This window comes from Cheilinus undulatus, linkage group 4 (assembly GCF_018320785.1).
Source record: "Cheilinus undulatus linkage group 4, ASM1832078v1, whole genome shotgun sequence".
Classification (NCBI taxonomy): domain Eukaryota; kingdom Metazoa; phylum Chordata; class Actinopteri; order Labriformes; family Labridae; genus Cheilinus; species Cheilinus undulatus.
In genome coordinates this window covers 49,715,521-49,736,800 of record NC_054868.1, presented here as the reverse complement: position 1 = coordinate 49,736,800, position 21,280 = coordinate 49,715,521, and the positions used below count along the sequence as shown (strand labels likewise).

At 39.5% G+C, this 21,280-nt stretch overlaps 1 protein-coding gene across 3 annotated transcripts in view; it reads left to right on the top strand.

Moving 5' to 3' along the window:
- mgat3b (beta-1,4-mannosyl-glycoprotein 4-beta-N-acetylglucosaminyltransferase b) overlaps window positions 1-18,954 on the top strand; it is a 163,728-nt gene extending 144,774 nt beyond the window's left edge. For all 3 annotated transcript variants that reach the window (XM_041785722.1, XM_041785721.1, XM_041785723.1), the window contains exons 3-6: window positions 1,269-1,719; window positions 5,218-5,867; window positions 12,939-13,221; window positions 17,069-18,954. In XM_041785722.1, coding sequence (XP_041641656.1) covers window positions 1,269-1,719; window positions 5,218-5,867; window positions 12,939-13,221; window positions 17,069-17,566 — 1,882 coding nt within the window. In that variant the 3' untranslated portion in view covers window positions 17,567-18,954. The remainder of the gene's footprint in view (window positions 1-1,268; window positions 1,720-5,217; window positions 5,868-12,938; window positions 13,222-17,068) is intronic.
- The last annotated feature ends 2,326 nt before the right edge of the window (window positions 18,955-21,280 follow it).

Genomic DNA, 21,280 nt, shown 5'->3' with positions numbered 1-21,280 from the left:
GACGTAAATATGTGCGCTGTGACACGGCTTAAAGGCGGACCTTCAACTCAGAAACATGGAGGAAAAAAAGTCTATTGGATCTAAACGATCAAAATGAATGTTCATGTTATTTTCCCCGTATTTCATTTAGAAAATACAAAGTTTTGAACCGAGAAATCCAGAGTTTCGAGTTTCATTGAAAGCAGCAGATTATCTGATCTGATTATGGGACACCAGGGTGTGTGTGTAACCTCGGGCGTGCACCGTTCTGTTACACCTTTGTGTGAATTGCTCGTTGCTGAACAGAGACGGGCATTCCTTTTTGCCTTTACTGCGGAATCCCTGTGTAAAAACAGCTTTAGTCTAGTTTTTGTCATGGGAAAAAAAGGCTGTCGACAAACATTTTCAGTCACAATGTTAGTCGACAAAATTAACACTGCCAATCGGTGCACTTGATTATTTATTTTATTCCTTTACTGTGTACATAGGATGACCATATTTTCAATTCTCTGAATAGGGACACTTTAATTTTTGCAAAGTTCATGTAGTACACGGTAGTCATACGCCCAGCTGTGATCAGCTGATCTCAATTATATCCCCGCTCTCACAGCCAATCACAGCTCTTTCTCTCAACACAGCAGCCCATTTAAATATGATGTACTTCCCACTAATCCCTGCTTACATCAATGGTGATGCACCACACTGCTGCTGATGGCAAAGCTTCACCTCCTCCACCCCAACCTCCTCCTTTATACTTTATTTAAAGCTTGATGCACTCTCAAAGAGATTCATGCTACTATGGATAAATTGCTTTTGAACTAATATTATCGTATTTAGTATGAATTGTCATTAATGTATCTATCCATATGGGGGTTGAAGCATGCTGCTTAACTGACGCAGGGAGCATCTTGTGAGCAGAGCCTTCTCCACCGGGTAAAACTGTATATCCATTTTGCAGTACAACTGTAAAATGTATGATGAGAATGTTCCTAAATGAAATGGAAGATTATGCTGGAATGAGCTGGAAAAGCTGTTAAAAAGTGCCACACCCAGCCTGCTCCACGCAGCTATGTATCTAATCATACTTGAGTAGTGGGTGTCTGGTAGTTTTCAGTGGTTGGTGGTGGTAGCTGAACTTGTGGTCATGATTGCTCATGTCTTGGTTTTTTATTTCATTTGTTGCACTGTTATATAAGATGAAGCTAAGACATAAGATGGAGACTATTTGACAAAAGTTCCTGATTTTATAGCTCATACTTATGTGTCTTCTTTTCTCTCCTCTTCTCCAGGATGAAAATGCGGCGGCACCGGGTGTTCTTGCTGTGCACGGTGGGCCTGTGCGTCATCTCCTTCCTGCACTACTACAAGGCCCTCCACTACGTCTCTCTGCTCCGCGAGCTCTCTGCCCCGTACCCCAACATCAAGTCCTTCATCATGGTCACCGGCTTCTTCTGGAGGGAGAAGGGCGCGTCCACGACTCCGCTCAGCCCAGCTTCCCCCGAAGAGGCCCCTCCTCTTAATGTTCTACGTCAGTTGGACCCCAAAGCTAGAGCTGCAGCAGGCTCTGTGGGAGGAGCAGGGGAAGGAGGAGGCATAGGTACAGGGATTGGGGGAGTCATGGTTGGAGGTCCTGGAATCATTGGAAGTGCCGGGTTGGAGATGAGGTTAAGAGAGGAGCCAGCGCCGCCTCATCCTTGGGAGAAACCTGAGGAGAACCAGCGAGGAGACGCTCCAATTGAGGTGAGAGGTCTTACACTATTACATTCATCCTTACATACAAGATTTGATCAAACTTACAAAGATATACCAAAGTTTCTAACACATACCTGTCTGCCACCAGCTAGAGATAACAACCCTCCAGATGTATTCACAGTTTCATTTTCATTTTATTCTGTTTGCTTGGAGAACAACTCAGCTGAAAAGAGACAGATGGGGGATGAAATGTTTTAGTACTTTTGTTATGATGTATCATGAAATGAAAGGAGAGAAGCCTAATAGGAAACTGAAGGTTGTAAATGACAAAGTTTTTGTTATCCTCCATCTCTACAGTGTAATTTCTTCCTCAGATATTATTGCCAGCATTTCCTCAATCATAATGTCCTTCTGTCATCCTTTTTTAATCAGGGCAATCACTCTTTTATCATGCTGCATCTTTTTCTTTTATCGCTGTGCAAATTACCTCCAACACTGAGCAAGTTTTTCCATTAATGTTCATGGCTCTTTGGAGAAAAAGGAAACCGCTCTGTAATCACTCTTCAGCGGTTGCACAGCAGTGCGGTATCTCCAGTCATCACTGAAACTGTAATTCTTAACAACTAAATGCTATCACCATGACCTTGTAATGAAAAAGTATCATTCTTCTAGGCTAGCATAACTACTTCTCTCATAGTCCCACATTTCAGGATGTTTCTTGCAATTTTATTGACCTTTTGTGAAGTCCTGAAGGTTAGACAAATTCTCTAGGCACCAAGCTCCTTCCCTTCTGAAACAATTGAAAATTCACCATGATTTGACTTTTATTTAATGCAGAAGGCTGTGCAAGGACTTCAAATCTCTTAAAAATGTGTTGAAATGTTAAAGTCTTAGAGTTGTCTGATACTCGCAGTGTTAGCCAATGTTAGCGGCCCTCCTGGGATACATTGACACGGTGCTCGTTTTGCAAAAAGAGCAAAATAAGCTGCAAAATTCATTCTGATCTGCCTTGCTAGGCATCAACATCAAGTTGTATTGGGTAGACTTTTGATCACTAAACTGGTTGTCACGACACAATATATTGAGTTCCTCAAACTATGTAAAATATATACCAAGTGAACATACAGATTTGAGTTGAGTCAAAATTTTCCAGGGGCCAGTGTTAATTTTGGCAGCTATTTTTAAATTTAGGCTTGGTCTTCGTCTTTTAGTTTTAGTCCCATTTTAGTCATTTCTACCTTTTAGTTTTAGTCGACGAAAACTCAAGACATTTTAGTCTAGCTGTAGTCCATAAAAAGTCCTCACGTTTTAGTCTTTGCTTTTAGTCCAAGCATTTATTTTCTTGCCTAAATCTGGTACCAAATCATGGTAGTGTGTTCTCTGCACCCTGCCAAACCTGGAGTCCCTGCTTTCTAAAGATGAGAGGCAAAATAGTTACAGATGCATTGTCGTTTGACAGATTTACCCACAGTGGAAAAATATCACAGACTTAGAATGTGTGATGAAAACTAAATTACATTTTAGTCTCATTTTAGTCATCTTGACAAAAACTAAACTTACTTTTTGTCAGTTTTAGTCATCCCAGATCTCTTTTAGTTGGTTTTAGTCTAGTTTATGTCATAGAAAAAAAGGCTGTTGACAAACATTTTTAGTTGACGAAATTAACGCTGATAGAAACTATAAAACCTGAAGTTTTTACTGTACTGCTTTCAAAATAGCTTAATGTTATTAGTGGCGCTATTGTAAACTTAAAGGACTTTCTGCGGGCATTATTGTAAAACTTTTAAGTAAAACTTAATACAAAAAAAAAATACGTGATTATGAAATTTCACTGCCTGACATCCAGATTGTGATTGCGCTTTGATTGTGATTGCATTTGTGATTAGATTAACTGTGCAGCATTAATTATTAGCAGTATGTGAATAAGTTTGCTATTAAGTTGTATTACAGCTACTCAACATTTCCAGAACATCATTAGTATTAAAAATCTTTTCTCATCTGCGAGTGAATGTGCAGTACTGGGCAGAATTTCTAGGCATGTTTGGGCCAAAAATTTAGACTGAAGTTAGGCGTGTAATAGCGTGTAAGCTACTTAAGGGCACCACTGTGAAGAAAAGAGGATTTTCTCAACCCAGGTTGTACTCTGGATGTCCTTGCATATTGGCAGAGGCATGGGAAAATAATCTGTTGAAATATCATACCAAAGTCCACACTTAGGGTGGAGTAAAGGGTACATGTAGTGAGTAAGCACAGCCTAGGGCAGGCCCAGAACCAACCCCCAACTGGCCCAGCTTGTGGTCATGCCAGACATGTAGAGGGCAACTGTTTTGAAAGTTTTCATAAAGTCCCACAGCATTTCAGACCGTAAATGCAACACTCAGTGTAGCCTAGCAACAGTCCACTTACAATGCACTGCGTTGTTTTGAAGCGTGGCTTAGTAGCCCAAGATACGGATACCAAACATACCCTTTTCATCTGTAAATACAACTGTGCAAATTTTGTTTTTATGCAATTAAAGATATGCCTGGGTAAGATGTGACCAAAATTATTACAGAATTTAATTTTTTCATCCTATTTGTTTTTGTTTTTTTTATTCAAGTGAAAAAAACATTTCTACCACCTCAGGTTATGTTCAAATACAGCTCTGTTGTTGTGTTTTTATGCACTTTTTGATGTGCTTTTGTCATGTTGCCAAATTTAAAAGGGAGACTATGACTAAAAAGTGCATATTTTTCATCAAATTGATCTGTATTTGTTCTAAATAAACATGTCTGGCCCAGCTACATTTCTTGATTTTAAAATTTGGCCCAGTTGACTTTGTAATTGGATAGCCCAGGCCTATGGTACTTTCTGGGCAGGTATGAGGGTTGCCACAAGCCCCTGGTTATGCTGTGGATGTCCCAAAGGCCCAAAAACCACCAGCAGTTTCTGGGTGTATTACCAGGTGTGAAAAGGCCAGGACAAAAAAGTTGCTGTCGAGCTTGACCTTGGCTGCCAAGCGACACACGTGTGTCGACGTGTAGAGTTTGACTCTGTCTCTGACTCAGTGAAGTCTCTGATTATTATGGCATCCACTGCTTGTTTTGTTCCCGGGGATTACACCCATAAGTTGTTGTTAGAGTGATTGATTTCATGGCATAATCAACTCATTTGAGCCCGACAACATGATGTTAAATAGAGAGCAATTTACCTAGCTGGATATCAGTTCAAGAAGGAAAACAACAAAGAAGGGTCTGTACAGATTGAGTGGAGATAATGATGTTTCTTTGCAGACACCCAAAACACACCTTTAAATGAAGTTGAAGTACCCAAATCAAGGTCACATTTTAACCATGGCATACTGAGAAGAATTTGGGTAAAAGTTTGTCCATGCTAAAGTAGCTGAGCAACAGTGGTTTTAAGAGGGAGCGCCCCAATTTAGTGGGTCAGCAGAAGAACCATTAAAGGGTCAAATGATAAAACCACTGGAATAAAAAGAACATTTTGCAGGCAGTAATTTTAAATAAAAGTTGTCTTTATCCCCTTTTCTCTCTTTTGTCTCTTCAGGAAAGATCTGAAGACCATTTAAAACCTCGGCATCCTAGCAACCCAGCCCAACCTGCCAAGCCTGAGGTCCAAGACGTCCCATTGGCCGGACAGGAGCATCGGGTCGTGTTACTCAAGGAACAACTTCCGGACCCTTTGGAAGCAATGGGAGACCTCCACATCCGCACTTACCAGCTCAAAGACGACAAAACCCCATACTTTGTTCGAACCAAAGCTGGAGCACTTTGCTTCAGGCAGGGAACAGAGGTGGCTACCCCAAAGGAGTACTCTGGGAAGACAGGGGGGGCATTGGCTAATGGAGCTGGGGCTGCAGGGCTACGGAAACCCCTGGAGGTTCAACAGCAGCCTTCCACAGCTCCAAAAGCAAAGGCCAGGGCCAGGGGCAATGGGAAACGGCTAGTCAAATGTGTATGCCGGCCGGGATGGCATGGACCTTATTGCGGGGTTCCCACCATGGTGTACCACTCCAATCTGCCAACCAAGGAGCGGTTGACACCAAGAGAGACCCCGCGGAGGGTGATTAATGCCATCAATGTGAACCACGAGTTTGACCTGCTGCATGTGCGCTTTCACGAGCTCGCCCAAGCTGTTGATCTGTTCCTCGTTTGTGAATCCAACTTTACTGCCTATGGAGAGAAACGGCCTCTAAGGTAAGATTTGTTTCAGACTGGTGAGTGTTTGGGAGAATTTTATAAGCCATGTACCCAAGGTAAAGGTGTTTTTAAAGATTATTCTTTGAATGTTTGGCCATAATTAGATGGGATAAAAGGTAAAAGACAGAGACACATGAACCAAACAGCATCAGAATAAGGAATCAGTCCTGTGGCCAGTGCTTCAAGGATTACTGCCTCTGTATATCGGCACATGCACTTCCAACTGAGCTGAACCAGTGCCCAGTTAAGGTGTGTTTTTCCCAAGCTGTATAACCTACACTATAGCTGCTCTGTTGCTATCAGATGACATCGACGGAGAGGGCAACACTTTTAAAAAAGCATAAATGCTCAGCAAACTATAAGCTGGATTTAAAAAGCTAAAGAGTGTGATATGATGGAACCTGAGCACAGCACAGTCATGCCAGTTTTAATCTACAACTTCATTTCCACAAAAGCTGGGACACTGAAATGTAGATAAAAATAGAATGCAATGGGCTGGAGATCTTTAAAAAACTATATTTTATTCACAGTAGAATACAAAGAACGTGTCAGCTGTTAAACCTGAGATATTCTATCATTTCATGAAAAATATTAGCTTGTTTTGAATCTGATGGCTGCAACACATCTCAAAAAAGTAGGGACGGTTCAACAAAATGCTGGAAAAGAAAGTGGCACTGATGAAAGAACAGCTGAAGGAGGATTTTTTTCCTCTAATTACGTTAATTGGCAACAGGTCAGCAGCATGGCTGATTAAAGGAGAATGTTAGAGAGGCAGAGTCTCACAGGAGTAAAGATGAGCAGAGGTTCACCAATCTGCAGGAACGATAGCAGAAAAATGTTAACATAAAACTGTGAAGACTTTAAATATCCCACCATTTACAGTGCAAAATTTAGAGAAATCTCTGTGCGCAAAGGACAAGGTCAAAGGTCAATCTTGGATATCACTGTCTGTCAACACACTTCACCATGACATCCTCAAATGACATTAAAAGCTGTATCATTGAAAGAAAAAGCCATATGTAAACAGGATCCAGAGGTGCTGCCATCTTTTCTGCAACTAATCTCATTTTAAATTGACTGAGGCAAAATGGAAAACTGTTCTGTGGTCAAATGAGTCAAAATTTCAAATTCTTTTTGGACTGAAGAGAGGAGGGACCATCTCACTTGTTATCAGCATACAGTTCTAAAGCCTGCATCTCTGATGGTATGGGGTTGCATCAGTGTCTTCCTACACCTCTGGAAAGGTGCTATCAATGCTGAAAAGTAGAGAGAGGTTTGAGAGCAGTAGATATTGTCTCTTTTCAGGGAAGGCCTAACATTTTTCAACAAGACAACATTACACAGCATCCATCTTAACAGCATGGCTTCAGAGTAGAAGAGTGCAGGTGCTGAACCAGCATGCCTGCAAGTCCAGGAAACGCCACCACGGAAATGCACCAAAGGAGAAGAAGAAGAAGATTACAGAAAACTGACACAAACTTTCTTCTAGTTGCCCTTCTGGTTGTTCTCTGCGTTGGATTTAAGAACATATGGTGTATGCGTTTCTCAGTGGTGGTAAAGGAGCATCAGATTTTGCTGTAAAAGCCATAACAAGCTCAGTAGCTTCTGCAGCACAAACACAACCCTGTAGTCCGCCATTATTGTTTTGGCCGGACCCGTGCAGGTGCCTTAAGAGAGCTACGCTTTGTGTGATGTAATTGTTTCAAGAAAGATGCGGATAGCTGTCCATATGGAGACAAAATGATAGTCATTTACGGATTTATGCACTCTGGGACCCGTTTTCAAAAAGTATCGTTTACAGTCACCTAAAACGCCGTTTCCGTGTGGATGAAACGCCGATACGACAAAAAAACTTTTGCATATACATCTGAATTTGTTTCCATGTAGACGGGGCCTTAGAATGCTACATAAGACAAGAATGGGACAACATACCTCTTCTAAACACTCCATCAACTGGTCTCTTCACTTCACAGAGGGTTACAGCCTGCTGTTAAAAGAAGAGTATATGCTACACCATGGTTAACATGGCCCCATGCCTACTTTTTTTAGATGTGTTGCTGCTATCGAATTCAAAATGAGCTAAACTTTTCATGAAAATGGTAAAAGGTCTCAGTTTCGACATCTGATATCTGATGTTGTTTATGTTCTGTATTGAAAAACTATGGGTTTATGAGATTTGTAAACATTGCATTTTGTTTTTATTTACAGTTCACACAGTGTCCCAACTTTTGTGGAATTGTGGTCATATTCCAAAAATTCCAACCATGCCATCTGAAATTCTTATTTTTGTAGGTAAAGTTGAGTGTTTAAGGTTTCTAGAGGTGCCCCATTCATGCTTTCTTCATATTCATCAGTACAAAATTTATGTATTTTCCACAAAATCCAACTTTTTTTTTGCCAAATTGTGACACTTCACTCAATGATGAGTTAAGTGGTGGATGTTTACATCTGTCAGTCCTTGTTTATGGTCGACCTTCATGCTTCTTGAGTCTCAGTGTGTTAAACAGAAACTGCCGTCAAGTTCTTTGGCAACACAATAAAATGCCTCGGGCCAATTTTACAGCAGATTATGACAAGAGCAACATGACAGACTTGGAGTGTAGCCTTGAGGGGAGAGATTGGTGTGTTTAATCATAGGATTTGACACAGCATGAAGAGACTATGTTCAATGAACAATATCCTTGGCTGTGCAATGCAACAGGTTAATAGAGTTGTCCCTCCAGTAAGCTTACCGCATGGATGTTGTTTTTTGTACTGAAAGGTGGGATTTGTCAGACACGACCTTTGCTCTCTACTGTTCGTTATCTTAGCAGCTTTTTAGTGCATGCCATATCCTTGAGTTGTTTCAGGCTGATTCATCTTGCAAAGCTTTAATCTGAAACGATGGGGCCAGGTCTGAAAACTAACCCATTAAATCACTGTCATTTAAGGAGAACAAGGCGGTAGCAACGTGCATGTTTTAGTTGTACTGAAAGCCGGTAACAAAGCTGCTGGTGTAGCATTAAATTTGAATGTAGCTCTAGTAAGGCAGCAGTTTTATCAGAACTGGACATCTCTTTTTATTAAAAAAAGAGCACAGAAACTTGATTACATATTTACATGGTGGAAAACGTGTTTTAGCTCACCCCTGACCTGCCTCAGTAGGAGTTTGCCAAAGGCAGGGTTTAGTTGTACTGTAAGTTGGAATATACAGTGGCTGTTGGTGGAGTGATTTGCTCAGATGTAACTTAAGTGGGATATTTTATCAGATCTTGAAAGCCTGAAAGCCTTTCTTGGCAGGAAAGATGTTACTCGTCTACTGGATATTTCATAATAGAGAGAAAGAGAGCCTGTAATGTGGCCCTTTGTGTCACTGCAGACAGGACCTGCTTTGAATAATGGCACAAAATCAGCCAATAGAAAAAAGTGCAAGGACTTTTTAAAAATATAAATATGGGAATATTTAAAGACTTTTTGTTACTGAATGATTATTTTTCTAATTGTTTGGTCCCAAAGAGACTGGAGAACTAGTTTCTGTAAAAAGGTCTTAGTCATTGTTTACTGTGTGTCAAACATAGTTGAGACTTTTGTCCTTATAGTCCCATATTTCTTTTGCAAGTGACCCATATTCTTAAAGCCCAGGTTGTCCTGAAGAAAAGGATGTTTAGAGCTTAACTTTGCAGCACAGGGTTGGTGTTTTACAAGCTTTTTTAGACAAAAACCTCAGCCAAGACAAAATGTTTGAAAAGCAGCTTAGGACTCAGAGGGTTAATAACAAAAAGTGGCACTAAAGTGCCTTATTTGGAATCTTTCCAATCCAGTTGCTTTGTAAGGTTGTATTTTCTCTCTTTGTGCACCGATTCTATAATCCAGTAAGAGTGAATTCTCAGTTGATGGTGCTCTAACACTGACAAGACTTGTCCGGCTAAAAGACTGCAAGCTACAGTAGCTTAATGAATGACACAGGGGTAAATGACTGAGTTCATTAGCCAGGGCTACAGGCATTTAAAGGCAGCCTCACTGCCTGATGGTTCATCCCTCAGTTATTGTGTGTTCAGTGTGACATAAGTTCAGTGGCATAAGTTTGACAGGACTGGTTTTGCTGTCCGGGGCTCCTTTGTCATTGTTGCTGTACCCACAATGCCCCACCCTACTGATGTAACGTGTCTGTTTAGTAGATAGAAATGTTTGCTGTTTGGGCTCTCTGCCATAGAAAGCTAATGTAGCATGCTCTCAGAGGCTGTGTTGCTAAAACACCATAGCTGGTGTTGAATTGTTTTTGTTTCATGTACTGCCAAAAATAATATTTTCCCGCCCTTATTTGGCAATGAGAACAATAACACACCTGTAGGATTAATCAACCAAGCCAGTTTGTGGTTGTTTGGGCGTCTGGTCAGGATGCCTCCCAGTCACCTTTATTTGGAGGTCTTCCAGGCCAACTGGGTGGAGATCTCAGAGTACAGTAGAGCCGGAATGCACTGGAGGAGTTAAATTTCTGTCTGATCTGGGAACGCCTCAAGTTCCTCTAGAAGTTGAAAAATGTCACTTAGGAGATCATCTGGGTTGACTTGCTTAGTCTGCTACCTTGGATGGAAACTGTGAAGTTTTAAACTGTAGCTGATCATGACACTTTAAAATCACCTCAGCCCCAGTTAAAATTAATTGAGATCCTAATATTTTAACCTCCTGAGATCTGAGCTTTTGTTTGGTATGCACTTTCCCTTAGAATAAAAGATATTTTCAAAAGAAAGAAAGAAAGAAAGAAAGAAAATCAAATAGTCTAAAATTCCCAAGACATTACAAAAAAATGTAAGTGAAAAATCTTAAATATTTTTTTTAAAATCCCCTAAACGACCTCAAATTTCCTTAAACATTCCTTAAATGTTTCAGTGACACTTCATAAAGAAAGTCTGCTGATTTAAATAGTCTTCTTAAAAAAATTATATGAAAAGTCCTGAAATTTCAAGCAAATTCTCCACAAAATCAGAGCAAATTCCATCCACAATATCCAATCAAATTCTCAAAAATGTACTTATAAATTCTCCCAAAATTCCATAGAAAAATGATGAAGATTTTTCACACAAATTCCTCAATATTTAAAAAATCATAAAATTTTTAGAGAAAATTCTGTCCAAAATTTTCAAGCAAATTTTGGAAGAAATTACAAAGACATTTACCAAATTTCTGTTCATAAAAAAAAAAAAAAAATCAAATAGACCCAAATTCCCAAGACATTACAAGTATTTAAAGGGAAAGCTTTTAAATATTTTTTTCAGAATCCCATAAACTATCTAAAATTCCTTAAACATTCCTCAACTGTTTCAGTGATTTTTTTATTAAAAGTCTGCTGATTTGAAAAAAAAAGTATTCCCAAAAACATCCATCAAAATTCCTTAAAATCAAGCAGATTCCATCCAAAATGTCCAATAAAATTATCAAAAATTTAAATATAAATTTCCCCCAAATTCCATAGAAAAATGATGAAACTTTTTCCACACAAATTCCCTAATATTAACAAAAACCAGGAAATTTTCAGAGGAAATTCCCTCCAAAATTCACATCAAATTTTAGAAGAAATTACAAATAAATTTACCCAATTTACATCATTAAAAAAAATAAATAAATAAAATTTAAAGCAAATTATTTTTGAATGGAAATCTTCAAGGAAATCTCGTCAAAAATTTCCAAAAGCTTTGCAGGTCATTTCCCCCCCAAATTCCATGGAAAATAATGTAAAATTTCCTGACAAATCCCCCCAGCATCAGAGCAAACCCCTTACCAAAAACTCAAGTCAAACTCTCCAAAATTAATTTGGGCAAGTACATCTCCTACTACTCTTCACAAAACTTTGGTCCTCCAGAAACATTTTGTTAGAACTGCAACCCGGTCTGAGTCACGTACATCATCAGTTCCTCTAATGAAGAGACTCAAAATTCTTACCATTTATGGCATTAATGTTTTTCAAATATCTGTATTTATTTACAAGATACTTTCAAGTGAGGGGAATATTCCTGAACAGTTTAAAATATATTTCAAAGAAAACTCACTGGTTCATTCTCATTCTACCCGTCATTCTTCTGATCTTCATCGTCCAAAAGTTCTTACTTGCAGAGGTCAATTTTCATTCAGGTATAGAGGTAGCAAACTATGGAATAGCTTTTCTCATCTGCTAAAGAAATGTTCCTCTACAAATTGTTATAAAAGATGTTTAAAGGATCATTTAATAACTGCTTTGAAATAGTTTCTCTTTTTCATGTCAGTTATGTGTACATTTTTTAAATTATTTTTTTGTTTTTGTTTTTCTTTGTCTTTATCCCTGGAGTCATTGGCAATACAATCCCTCATAGAACTCACACACAGTCATACACACACCACTCACATTTTCTATGTAATCTTCTTATTTTTTATTATTTTTCTTTCTTTTTAAAATTGTTGTTGCTAGTTTGTCATAACTTCCGAGTAACTTGTTTTTTGTTTATTTTTATTTATTTATTATAATTTTTTTTTCTTTCTTTCTTTTTGTATGTTATACGTGCATATAATATTGTGTAACTTTAATATCCTTTAGGTGGAGGCTTCAAATAAGCCCTTTGGGCTTTTTGCCTCTCCCTGCACCTCATATAATTTGTCATCTTTGTCTTTTGTGTATTTCATAATTGTGCAAAATAAAAAAAAATAAATAAATAAAAAAAATTAACAAACATATCCCGAATTTTTTTTAGGAAATGTTCCTGAAAAGTTAAAGCAATGTTGTCAGCATTCAAAGCAGATTACTTCAACTGTGGAGAAGTATCTCAAAAAAAATTCTGATAGCATAAATTATAACCTTGTCTTAAGAAAGCCTAAATGTGATGTCTTCATATGTGCATGCAGGATTAAAGGAAGACGACTTTAAAATACTGCAGAACCTTACTAAAGACTGGTGGATTTATTGTGACAAAGTCTGTCCAGTCTAGACATTATGAATAGTTATACTGTGGCTGATTATTCTCACACTCCAATGAGTCTACATCTAAATCCATCATTCAGGAAGAGTAATTGTGTGCGTGTGATATAACAAAATCTCTCCCATGCCTATCATCTCCCCAGTTTTCTCAGGCTGCTCCTCAACGGTACATACGACTACATACGTCACAAGATCCTGTACGTGTTCCTCGACCACTTTCCAGAAGGCGGTCGGCAGGACGGCTGGATCGCTGACGACTACTTGCGCACCTTCCTGACGCACAACGGCATGTCCAGGGTTGTGGGCGCAAGGACAGACGACGTCTTCGTCATCAACGACGCAGATGAAATCCCCGCTCACGAGGGCCTTCTTTTCCTCAAGCTGTTTGACGGCTGGACGGAGCCTTTCGCCATCCACATGCGCAAGGTACCAGCGATATAAATTCCATGTTTGGTTGGTCAGAAACACCAGGCTTCATTCTTCCTCCTAAGGTTGTTTTTAAATTTGATCTGAAGAAAGTTTCAAAGAGAAATCTGTGTGGGATTCAGGACAGGTTCTTAAACAGCTGAACTATTCTCACCTGTTGGTGAATGCCAGGTGCTCATGAGCTGTAAGCACAATTTATCATAAAGAAAGGCCCCTTGTATGCCCATATAAGGGCATGAGACTGCAGGGCAGTGTGCATTTACAGAAAGCACACATGACAAAATTGTTAAATCAGGATTGGAGGGGACTAATTTTTTTCAAAGTGAATTCGCTTTGATTAAAACACATTTATTCTAAACTCTTATGCTTTAAAATGATGGAACATCATTTAAACACATTTAGACTAGCTGATGCACACATACCTGGGTGTGAAGAAAGGTTTTTATTGTTTTGATAAGTGTCTAATAATAAACGCCTACTCATATGCTATATCTACATTCATAATTTAACATTTTGCAGCTAAGATCAAACACTGCATGTTTAAATTAATAATTCATTTTTGCATATTATTTACCCTAAATCCTCAAGTAAAGACCTCGGCCTTTATTTACAGAATTACAGAGGGTACGAGGCCTTTTTTTCTTATTCTCACTGAGAAGAATAATTATCCACATAATAATTGTCCACATTTTTTACTTTTCTCTAAGAAGTCTAATTGTTGCTATTTCTGTAAGTAATTGTCCATATTTCAATGATGATAGCCTTAATAAAATGTTTTTAGAAGCTGGGGTTATCTTAAGCTAAAGAAAAATATTATGGTAAAAACAAAAAAATGAATGCCAAATATCTGTTCCCTTTTAGTTTCCAGTATGTTTAAAGAGGGTTTGAAACAAAACAGTGTTTGAAAATAATAATAACGTAGCCAACAGCTGCTTCTCTCTCTTTTTTTTCTCATTGCCATACTTAATGAATAATGATGTTCAGTTCATCTTGGAAACATTTTAAATTTAAATTCGAAGGGTGACCGGTATCCTCTGTGTCTGTAAACAGATTTTAATGTTGATCTAAAGTCAACATAGTTTTGTTGGTGATAAAAGATGGTGTGAGGATTCTGATTGGTCAGGCTGTTTTCTGTGTCCTCAGACCAGATGTGGTTAGAGATTATTCCTCAAGGACTGGCGCTTTGTACTGGTGTTGGACACATCGCATTAATCTGAAATATAGGAGACACACTGGTTCAAACTGCCCGTAGCGTGGGGGAGAACAAACATTGTTTGTCCATCAGTAAACTCTCCTGTCTGCACCACTCCTTCGTGTGTTTCCGGGCTAAAGACCTTTGCACACTGAGTCCTTTTCTTTCATCTAAAACTTTCCCACGTTAAAAAAGCAAAAACAAGCTCAAGTTGTTCTAATCATGTTTGCACTCTGATAATGAGACTTTCATCCATTATCATTTGTTTTCAGAACAGATGTGATTTTTTTGTGTTCTTTTTCATCAGTCCAAATCACTTGAATGAGTGATTAATGGTTCAGATCAGCATCACTGCCCTCGTCCCCTCTCTCTGCTTCACTCTGAAACTAGGGATGTGCCCAGTTGAATGGTTAACTTTCTGCTCTGTAATGCTCTTTTAAACTGTACTGAACCTCCCGCCACTAGAGGCTGCTGTAGCTTCAGTTAATGGCCGCTGCCTTCCTGTTTAAGCAGACGTAAATATGATATTAGCAGTTGAGAAAGCCCAGCTTGACTGTTTTTTTAAGTAATAAATGGAAATAGAGTGGTTTGTAGGCTTTCGAAGGTTGAACTCATGTATAACTGCTCAACCAAAGTGAAAAAAAGGCCCCATATCAAAGCAATCCTCAACAAAATTGAGGGCAGAAAAAGCTACACTGTTTCAAATGAAAACACACAGGAACTAATGCTACTCCTTTATAATACCCAAGCAGTAACCTCCGGTTCTGAAAAATGAAGCCAATGCAGAAGAGCAAAAAATTGTAATACATCGAGTGTCCACTTGAGGCTGGCTGCAGGAACACAAGAATTCTGTCTGAACACCTGTTAAAAAACAGTTTTTTACACTAGAAATATACTGGTTTAAAGCCTGGTTCAAAAAACCCAAACGTGTCTCATTAGCTAACGTCTTCATGTGCTTTCACTGTATGGGGGTTGAATTATTTTTTACCACAATTGTTGGATTATATTTAGGAAAAACCTCATTGCGGACTGATTGGCACTTCTCGTTTGGTTGACAGATAGCTCAACAGGCAGAAGCTATGTTTCTGTCAACCAGAATGCTAGCTAGCTAGCCGACAGGAAGTCGAGCTTTGTGGGCGGGCTGTTAGATTGATCCAGAGTTGGGTTGAGACAGCGATTTCAATATGGAAGCCACCACGGATTGGCTTCAAGAGCAGTTTGAGTTCGCCTATTGTAAGCAGGCGGCTGACATCACATAGGGTTTGTCTAATTCTTTCTACAGTCTATGGCTTTCAGATGTCTGTAAGAGTGCTCTGGAGTGTTCCTAGATTTTGTTTTTGCACTTAACACATGAAAGAAAACTTTGGTGCCTGTCCAAATCTTCTTAAAAACTGTGTAATGGAGTTTTAACCCTCAGGCATCACTTTCATTTACTACCCTTTAAAGCCATCCAGGAAAAAAATGTCCACTTCCAAAAAACTGCCATAAAAACTTAACAGATTAATATTTTTTTCTGCTTTTGTTGCATAAATCTCTTAAACAGTTTCAGTTGTGCTAAAAACTACTAATCAATCATTTTGAGGATTTTAACCCTTTAAATGCCAGTTTAATTACTTAAAGATCAAAAAATGTGATTTGAATGGGAGTCAATGGGAAGTTTTTGTCTACAAGTGACTCGAAAGGATAGTTATTTTTAAATCAGATGCTACACAAAAACTAATGATGCATCAAAGTCAATATTTTGGCTAATGTTTGACATACCCAGGACTGTTTTAAAAAAAAATACCCCCCATCCCCCAACATTAGTTTTCTGGAAAATAATTACTGTTTTGTGTGTTTTTTTTTTTTTTTTTTTAGAAAAAATATGACCATCCTGTAATCAAACTGGCATTTAAAGGGTTAAAATCCTGAAATTATTCAATAATGGATTGTTTTGTTCAGAACTGAAGTTGATAAAAAGATCTGACCAAAAAAAAACGGGAAAAAAATATTAACGTATACTATTTTTATTGTGGCTTTTGGAAGTGGACATTTTTGTCTTTAATGAGTCACATGGGTAGTAAATTTTAAATCGGATACTACACAAAAACTAATAATCTATCAAAGTCGCTGGATTTAGAAATAAGGAAGATATCACATTTTTCACCTTTTTTCATAAAAAACAACATTGACCTTAAGTATTGAAACTGGCATTTAAAGAGTTAAAATCCTCAAAATGATTGAATGTTTGGTAATTTTGAGCACAGCTGAAGTTGTTTAAGAGATTTATGCAAAAAAAAAGCAGAACAAAATAGTAATCTGTTAAGTTTTTAGAAGAGTTTTTTGGAAGTGGGCGTTTTTGTCCTTAATGACTTTAAAGGGTAGTAAATTTGTTTCACAGTGTTCAGCTGACCCATTAAAGCAATTGAAATTTGAATTTGAAAATTTGCCTAGAAAGAAACTTTGTTGCAAAATAATAGACCATATGCACCAACACAGCCAAAATGATGAGCAGAGAAAGAGGAAAAATTTGCCCAAATGGACAAAAATGTTCCTAGTGATGCCTGAGGGTTGAGAGTGGTCAGACTGTTAGAAATAATTGGATTGGAATTGCTCAAACATTGTGCTGATGACTATTTGTGATTTTTATTGCTTCTTTTCTTCCCTAACATCCAGTCACTGTATGGGTTCTTCTGGAAGCAGTTTGGCTCTCTGGAGGTGGTCTCCGGCTGCACGGTGGGGATGCTTCGAGACGTCTACGACGGCGACGGTATCAAGCTCCGCCGGCGTGAATACTACACCATGCCAGGCTTCCGTAAGTATGAGAACGACACGGGCCACATCCTGGTGCAGTGGTCCGTGGGCAGCCCCTTCCACTTTGCCGGCTGGCACTGCTCCTGGTGCTTCACACCTGAGGGGATCTACTTCAAACTGGTGTCGGCCCAGAATGGAGACTTCCCGAGGTGGGGCGACTACGAGGACAAGCGTGACCTCAACTACATCCGTGATCTGATCAGGACGGGGGGCTGGTTCGATGGCTCCCTGCAGGAATATCCTCCCGTGGACCCCAAAGAGCACATGTACGCCCCGAAGTACATGCTGGAGCACTACGACAGGTACCGCTACCTCCTGGAGAACCCTTACAGCAAAGTGTCCAGACAGAGTGAGGGCTAGGAGTTCAGCTGATTAAAGCTATGTGAAATAAGCAGTAGGGCTCGAGTGAAGCCTCAGCACTGAGTTTTTGGGGGTGAAACGGTACTGATGAACTTCATCTCCCACTGGTGAGATAATCGTGTAATTTCATCAGGCAGCACTGATGTTGCAGGGATTTAAAATCTCTTAAAATCATTATTTTGGGGTCAAAAAGGGAACACTGAATCACATCCATCATGGATTATTGAGTGATCATTACGAGGATACAACCACTGGATAAACAGAATCATAGATTTGCTCACTACTCCCCTTTTTGGGGGAGTAGCCAAGCTATCTCTCTTTTTGTCACCCTGCCCCCGACTTCTCTTTCTTCATCCGAGCCAATACGCCTGCTGTCTGAGAGCAAGAGGCCGCTTTGAAAGCAAAAAGAGGGACATTTTGCAGCCATGTAGAACCTGTGGAGTAAAGCAAAGTGGAAAATGAAGGATTGTTTCTCTGTTTGTCCGTGTTGATCAAAGTTTACGGACTGGCTGGTGTCCCCTCTTCACTCTCCACCTTCAGATGTCTTCCTGTCATGTTTGGTGACCTCCTTCCAGAACCAGACATTCAGATATTACATCATTCTTGGGTCTCAGTGCAAAATGTTCAAGCGTATTTAAACCCTGCTGGAGTTTACCCACTGCCAAATGAAAAGGAATGACTTAATGAAGATGTTTCAGCTCATTCTTGCACTCACATTCACCCACTTGCACCTTATCCCCTTCTGTCTGTGCGCTTGTTTTAAAGGTGTGCGTGTGGTCCGTCTTTGTTTCATATTTTTGAGGCTTCAGGCTGTGAATGAAGGACAAGATCAGCAATAGGAAACAGAAAAAGCATGAAAGAATCGTCAGGGGGGACAGACAGGGAGATGGGAAAACAGCACAAGCGAGACAGAGAGAAAAAGGAGGAACAGAGCAGCGATGAAAAGGAAAGAAAAGGAGGCTCTCTCTCGATGCTGCCGTTCCCACAGCGTTTGCTGGTGCATGAGTGTTGCAGGGATGACTGTGCAGAATGCGTGCTCCCCTCAGGCAGCTCTGAATACATCGTGTACTGTCGATGGCCGTTATTGTTTGTCCAATGAGAACAATCGAGACCAGCTTGTGGGGGGAAAAAGATCGCCCTTCAGTTTCATTTCCCGGTCTATCCGGCAGCTGAGATGACTTTGTTTCCTTGGAAACTGAAGTAGGAGAGAGACGGGACGGGTGTTTTTTGAAGATGAGTGGGCGGGTTCATGTCAGGCAAAGAGATGGAGCGTTCACACGAGGTCAGCTTTGACTGTAGGTCCCCCTTGGTTATGTATTTCTCTTTCTTATCGGCTGTCAATCACCAACTCTCATAGAAATAATCTTAAAAGAATATTTTTTCTGCACGTCTCTAGGCCATTTTCTCTACTTTTAATGCAGTAAAGTTTCTCTTTTGGGCTGTTTCTTAATTCAGAAGCACAAATTCAGTTGTTTACATGCAGTAAGAAAAGTTGATTTATTGGATTAATTCAATTAAAACCTTAAAAAGGCATGAAGCAATGTTAGGGCTGCTTGATTATGAATGAATAATCAAGAGTATGATTATGATTGCTTAATGACTACAAAATCTGCATCTCATGTGTTTATTGAACTTGGAAAAACAAGCAGCAACTGAGTGAAAAAGCATAAATATATAGAAAAGATGATATAAGATATCAGTGAATAAACAAAAATAATTTCTTTCATGGGAAAAACTTAAAAACAAAAACTGAAAAATTGGCCACATAATGTAACGTATGCACAAAATGAGTGTTATGATGATTATCTTGTTTTCATGATCATTGGAGGCCAAAATTTTGGCTGAAATTGAAACACCATTAATTGCACAGCACTAAAACATGTTAATGCGACTGAAACTGCTCTTAACTGAGTTTGTCAAAGTCAGACTAACATACCTAGATAATGTTCAAATTCCACATACTCTCTGTCTATTAGGTCCTGTGCATGCAGCAGTGTTACTCTGACCCCGCCCACTGGGTCCATTTATAAAAGCAATGAGCTGGAGACAAGAGATCACAACATCCCAGGAGAACTACAAGATCACGTGGGCAAGATCACGCAATGATAACTGGGTCCAACGTTAAAGTAGCATGAGAATCACGCTTTATGCAGATTGACAGATGCTTGCAGTTGAAAATAAACTCAGCATTTATCTTGCCTGAGTAAAGTGGAATTGTGCATCTGGCACATGGCAGGACAAACTAGAGTGCATGCTGCGAAATCACAAAGCTTGATTAGAAAGGAAGCAATGTGCTCCTGAATGTACTGTGCATGAAAGATCAATGGGTAGATGGAGTATGTGGAATTTCATGGTAACTGTTGCAAGTATACCACTCACTGAGACCAGTAAGTACAAAACAGGCTGGCTGCAGACCAACTCTCTCAGACGCCTGCTCTACAGACCACCACTTTAAGGACAGAGTTACTCACAAAACTTTTAGAATAAAATTGCACTTCCTGTAAGGGTTAGGGCAAGGTTGAAGGTATGATTTAGGGTATGTAACCAACCTGGCTTGCAAAACCTAATTCCATAACACTGATATAGCCAACTAAACATAAAAAGAAGTTTTCCCTCATGAAATCACATTCATGCAGCTAACAGAGCTACAGATAAAGAATCTATCTTACCTTACTTGCTTTAGGCAACATAGCTTAAGCAAATGAAGCTTACTTAAGTACATAAGCTTTACCGACATAAGCAAATGTAGCGTAAAGGGGACATATTGTACAAAAATCACTTTTTCAGGCTTTTCTTACATAAATATGTGCCCCTGGCCTGTCCACCCTCCCCTCAAATACCAGAAAAATCCATTCCCTCTCCCCTCTCTTTCTCCACCTTTTAGAAAATGTGTGCTGAAACAAGCCGTTTTCAGATTTTGCACTTCGTGACCTCACCAGGGGCGTAAGCACTCGCCCCCAGGTTTGGTTGGCCCTCCCCCACTCTGAGGAAAGTTCCGCCCTCCTCTACTGATCCTCTCTGAGATGCTGGATTGCTCAGTGGGTTACCCTGCTGACTATGGTCTGGGAGATTGATGGTTCAAATCCCAGTCAGGTCCTAAACTTTGGATAAAAGTGTCTGTAACATCAGGAGTGCTGCATCCATTTCCTGGGAGGGGTGTGGTCAAGGGCGGAGTCAGACAGTTAATTACCATTTAAAGCCACAGAAACAGCTTGTCCTGAGAAGGGCTGAAACAGAGGGGTTTTAAGACTTGCAAAAATCCAATACTGGAGTGTTTTTTCAGCAACAAACTTCACAGGCATGTTTTGGGGACCTCTGAGAACAATATAAACATGTCTTAAAAGGGTGAAATATGTGACCTTTAAGCTAATGTTGCTAAAGCTAATGAAGCTATGCCAGCTTACATAGCTAAGTTAGCTTTTGTAGCAACATAACTAACATAGCTATAGAAGCTAAAGCTAGCCATCATTCATATAACAAATAAGTATGTGGTACTGGCAAATTACGTCACTTCTATCCTGACAGTGTGGTGTCTCAGAATGCTGATCTGCAGAGCTGGCATCTGAGAGAGGAGGTCTGCAGCAAGACCCCTCTCTTTAGCTATGTGAAAGGGCCACATTAAGACCTACTATAGTGGAAACTGACATGTTTGTCTACTTGGAAAGGAGCAGTAGTCCACTTAAATATCATATTGAGCTTAACTGCACTGTGCAT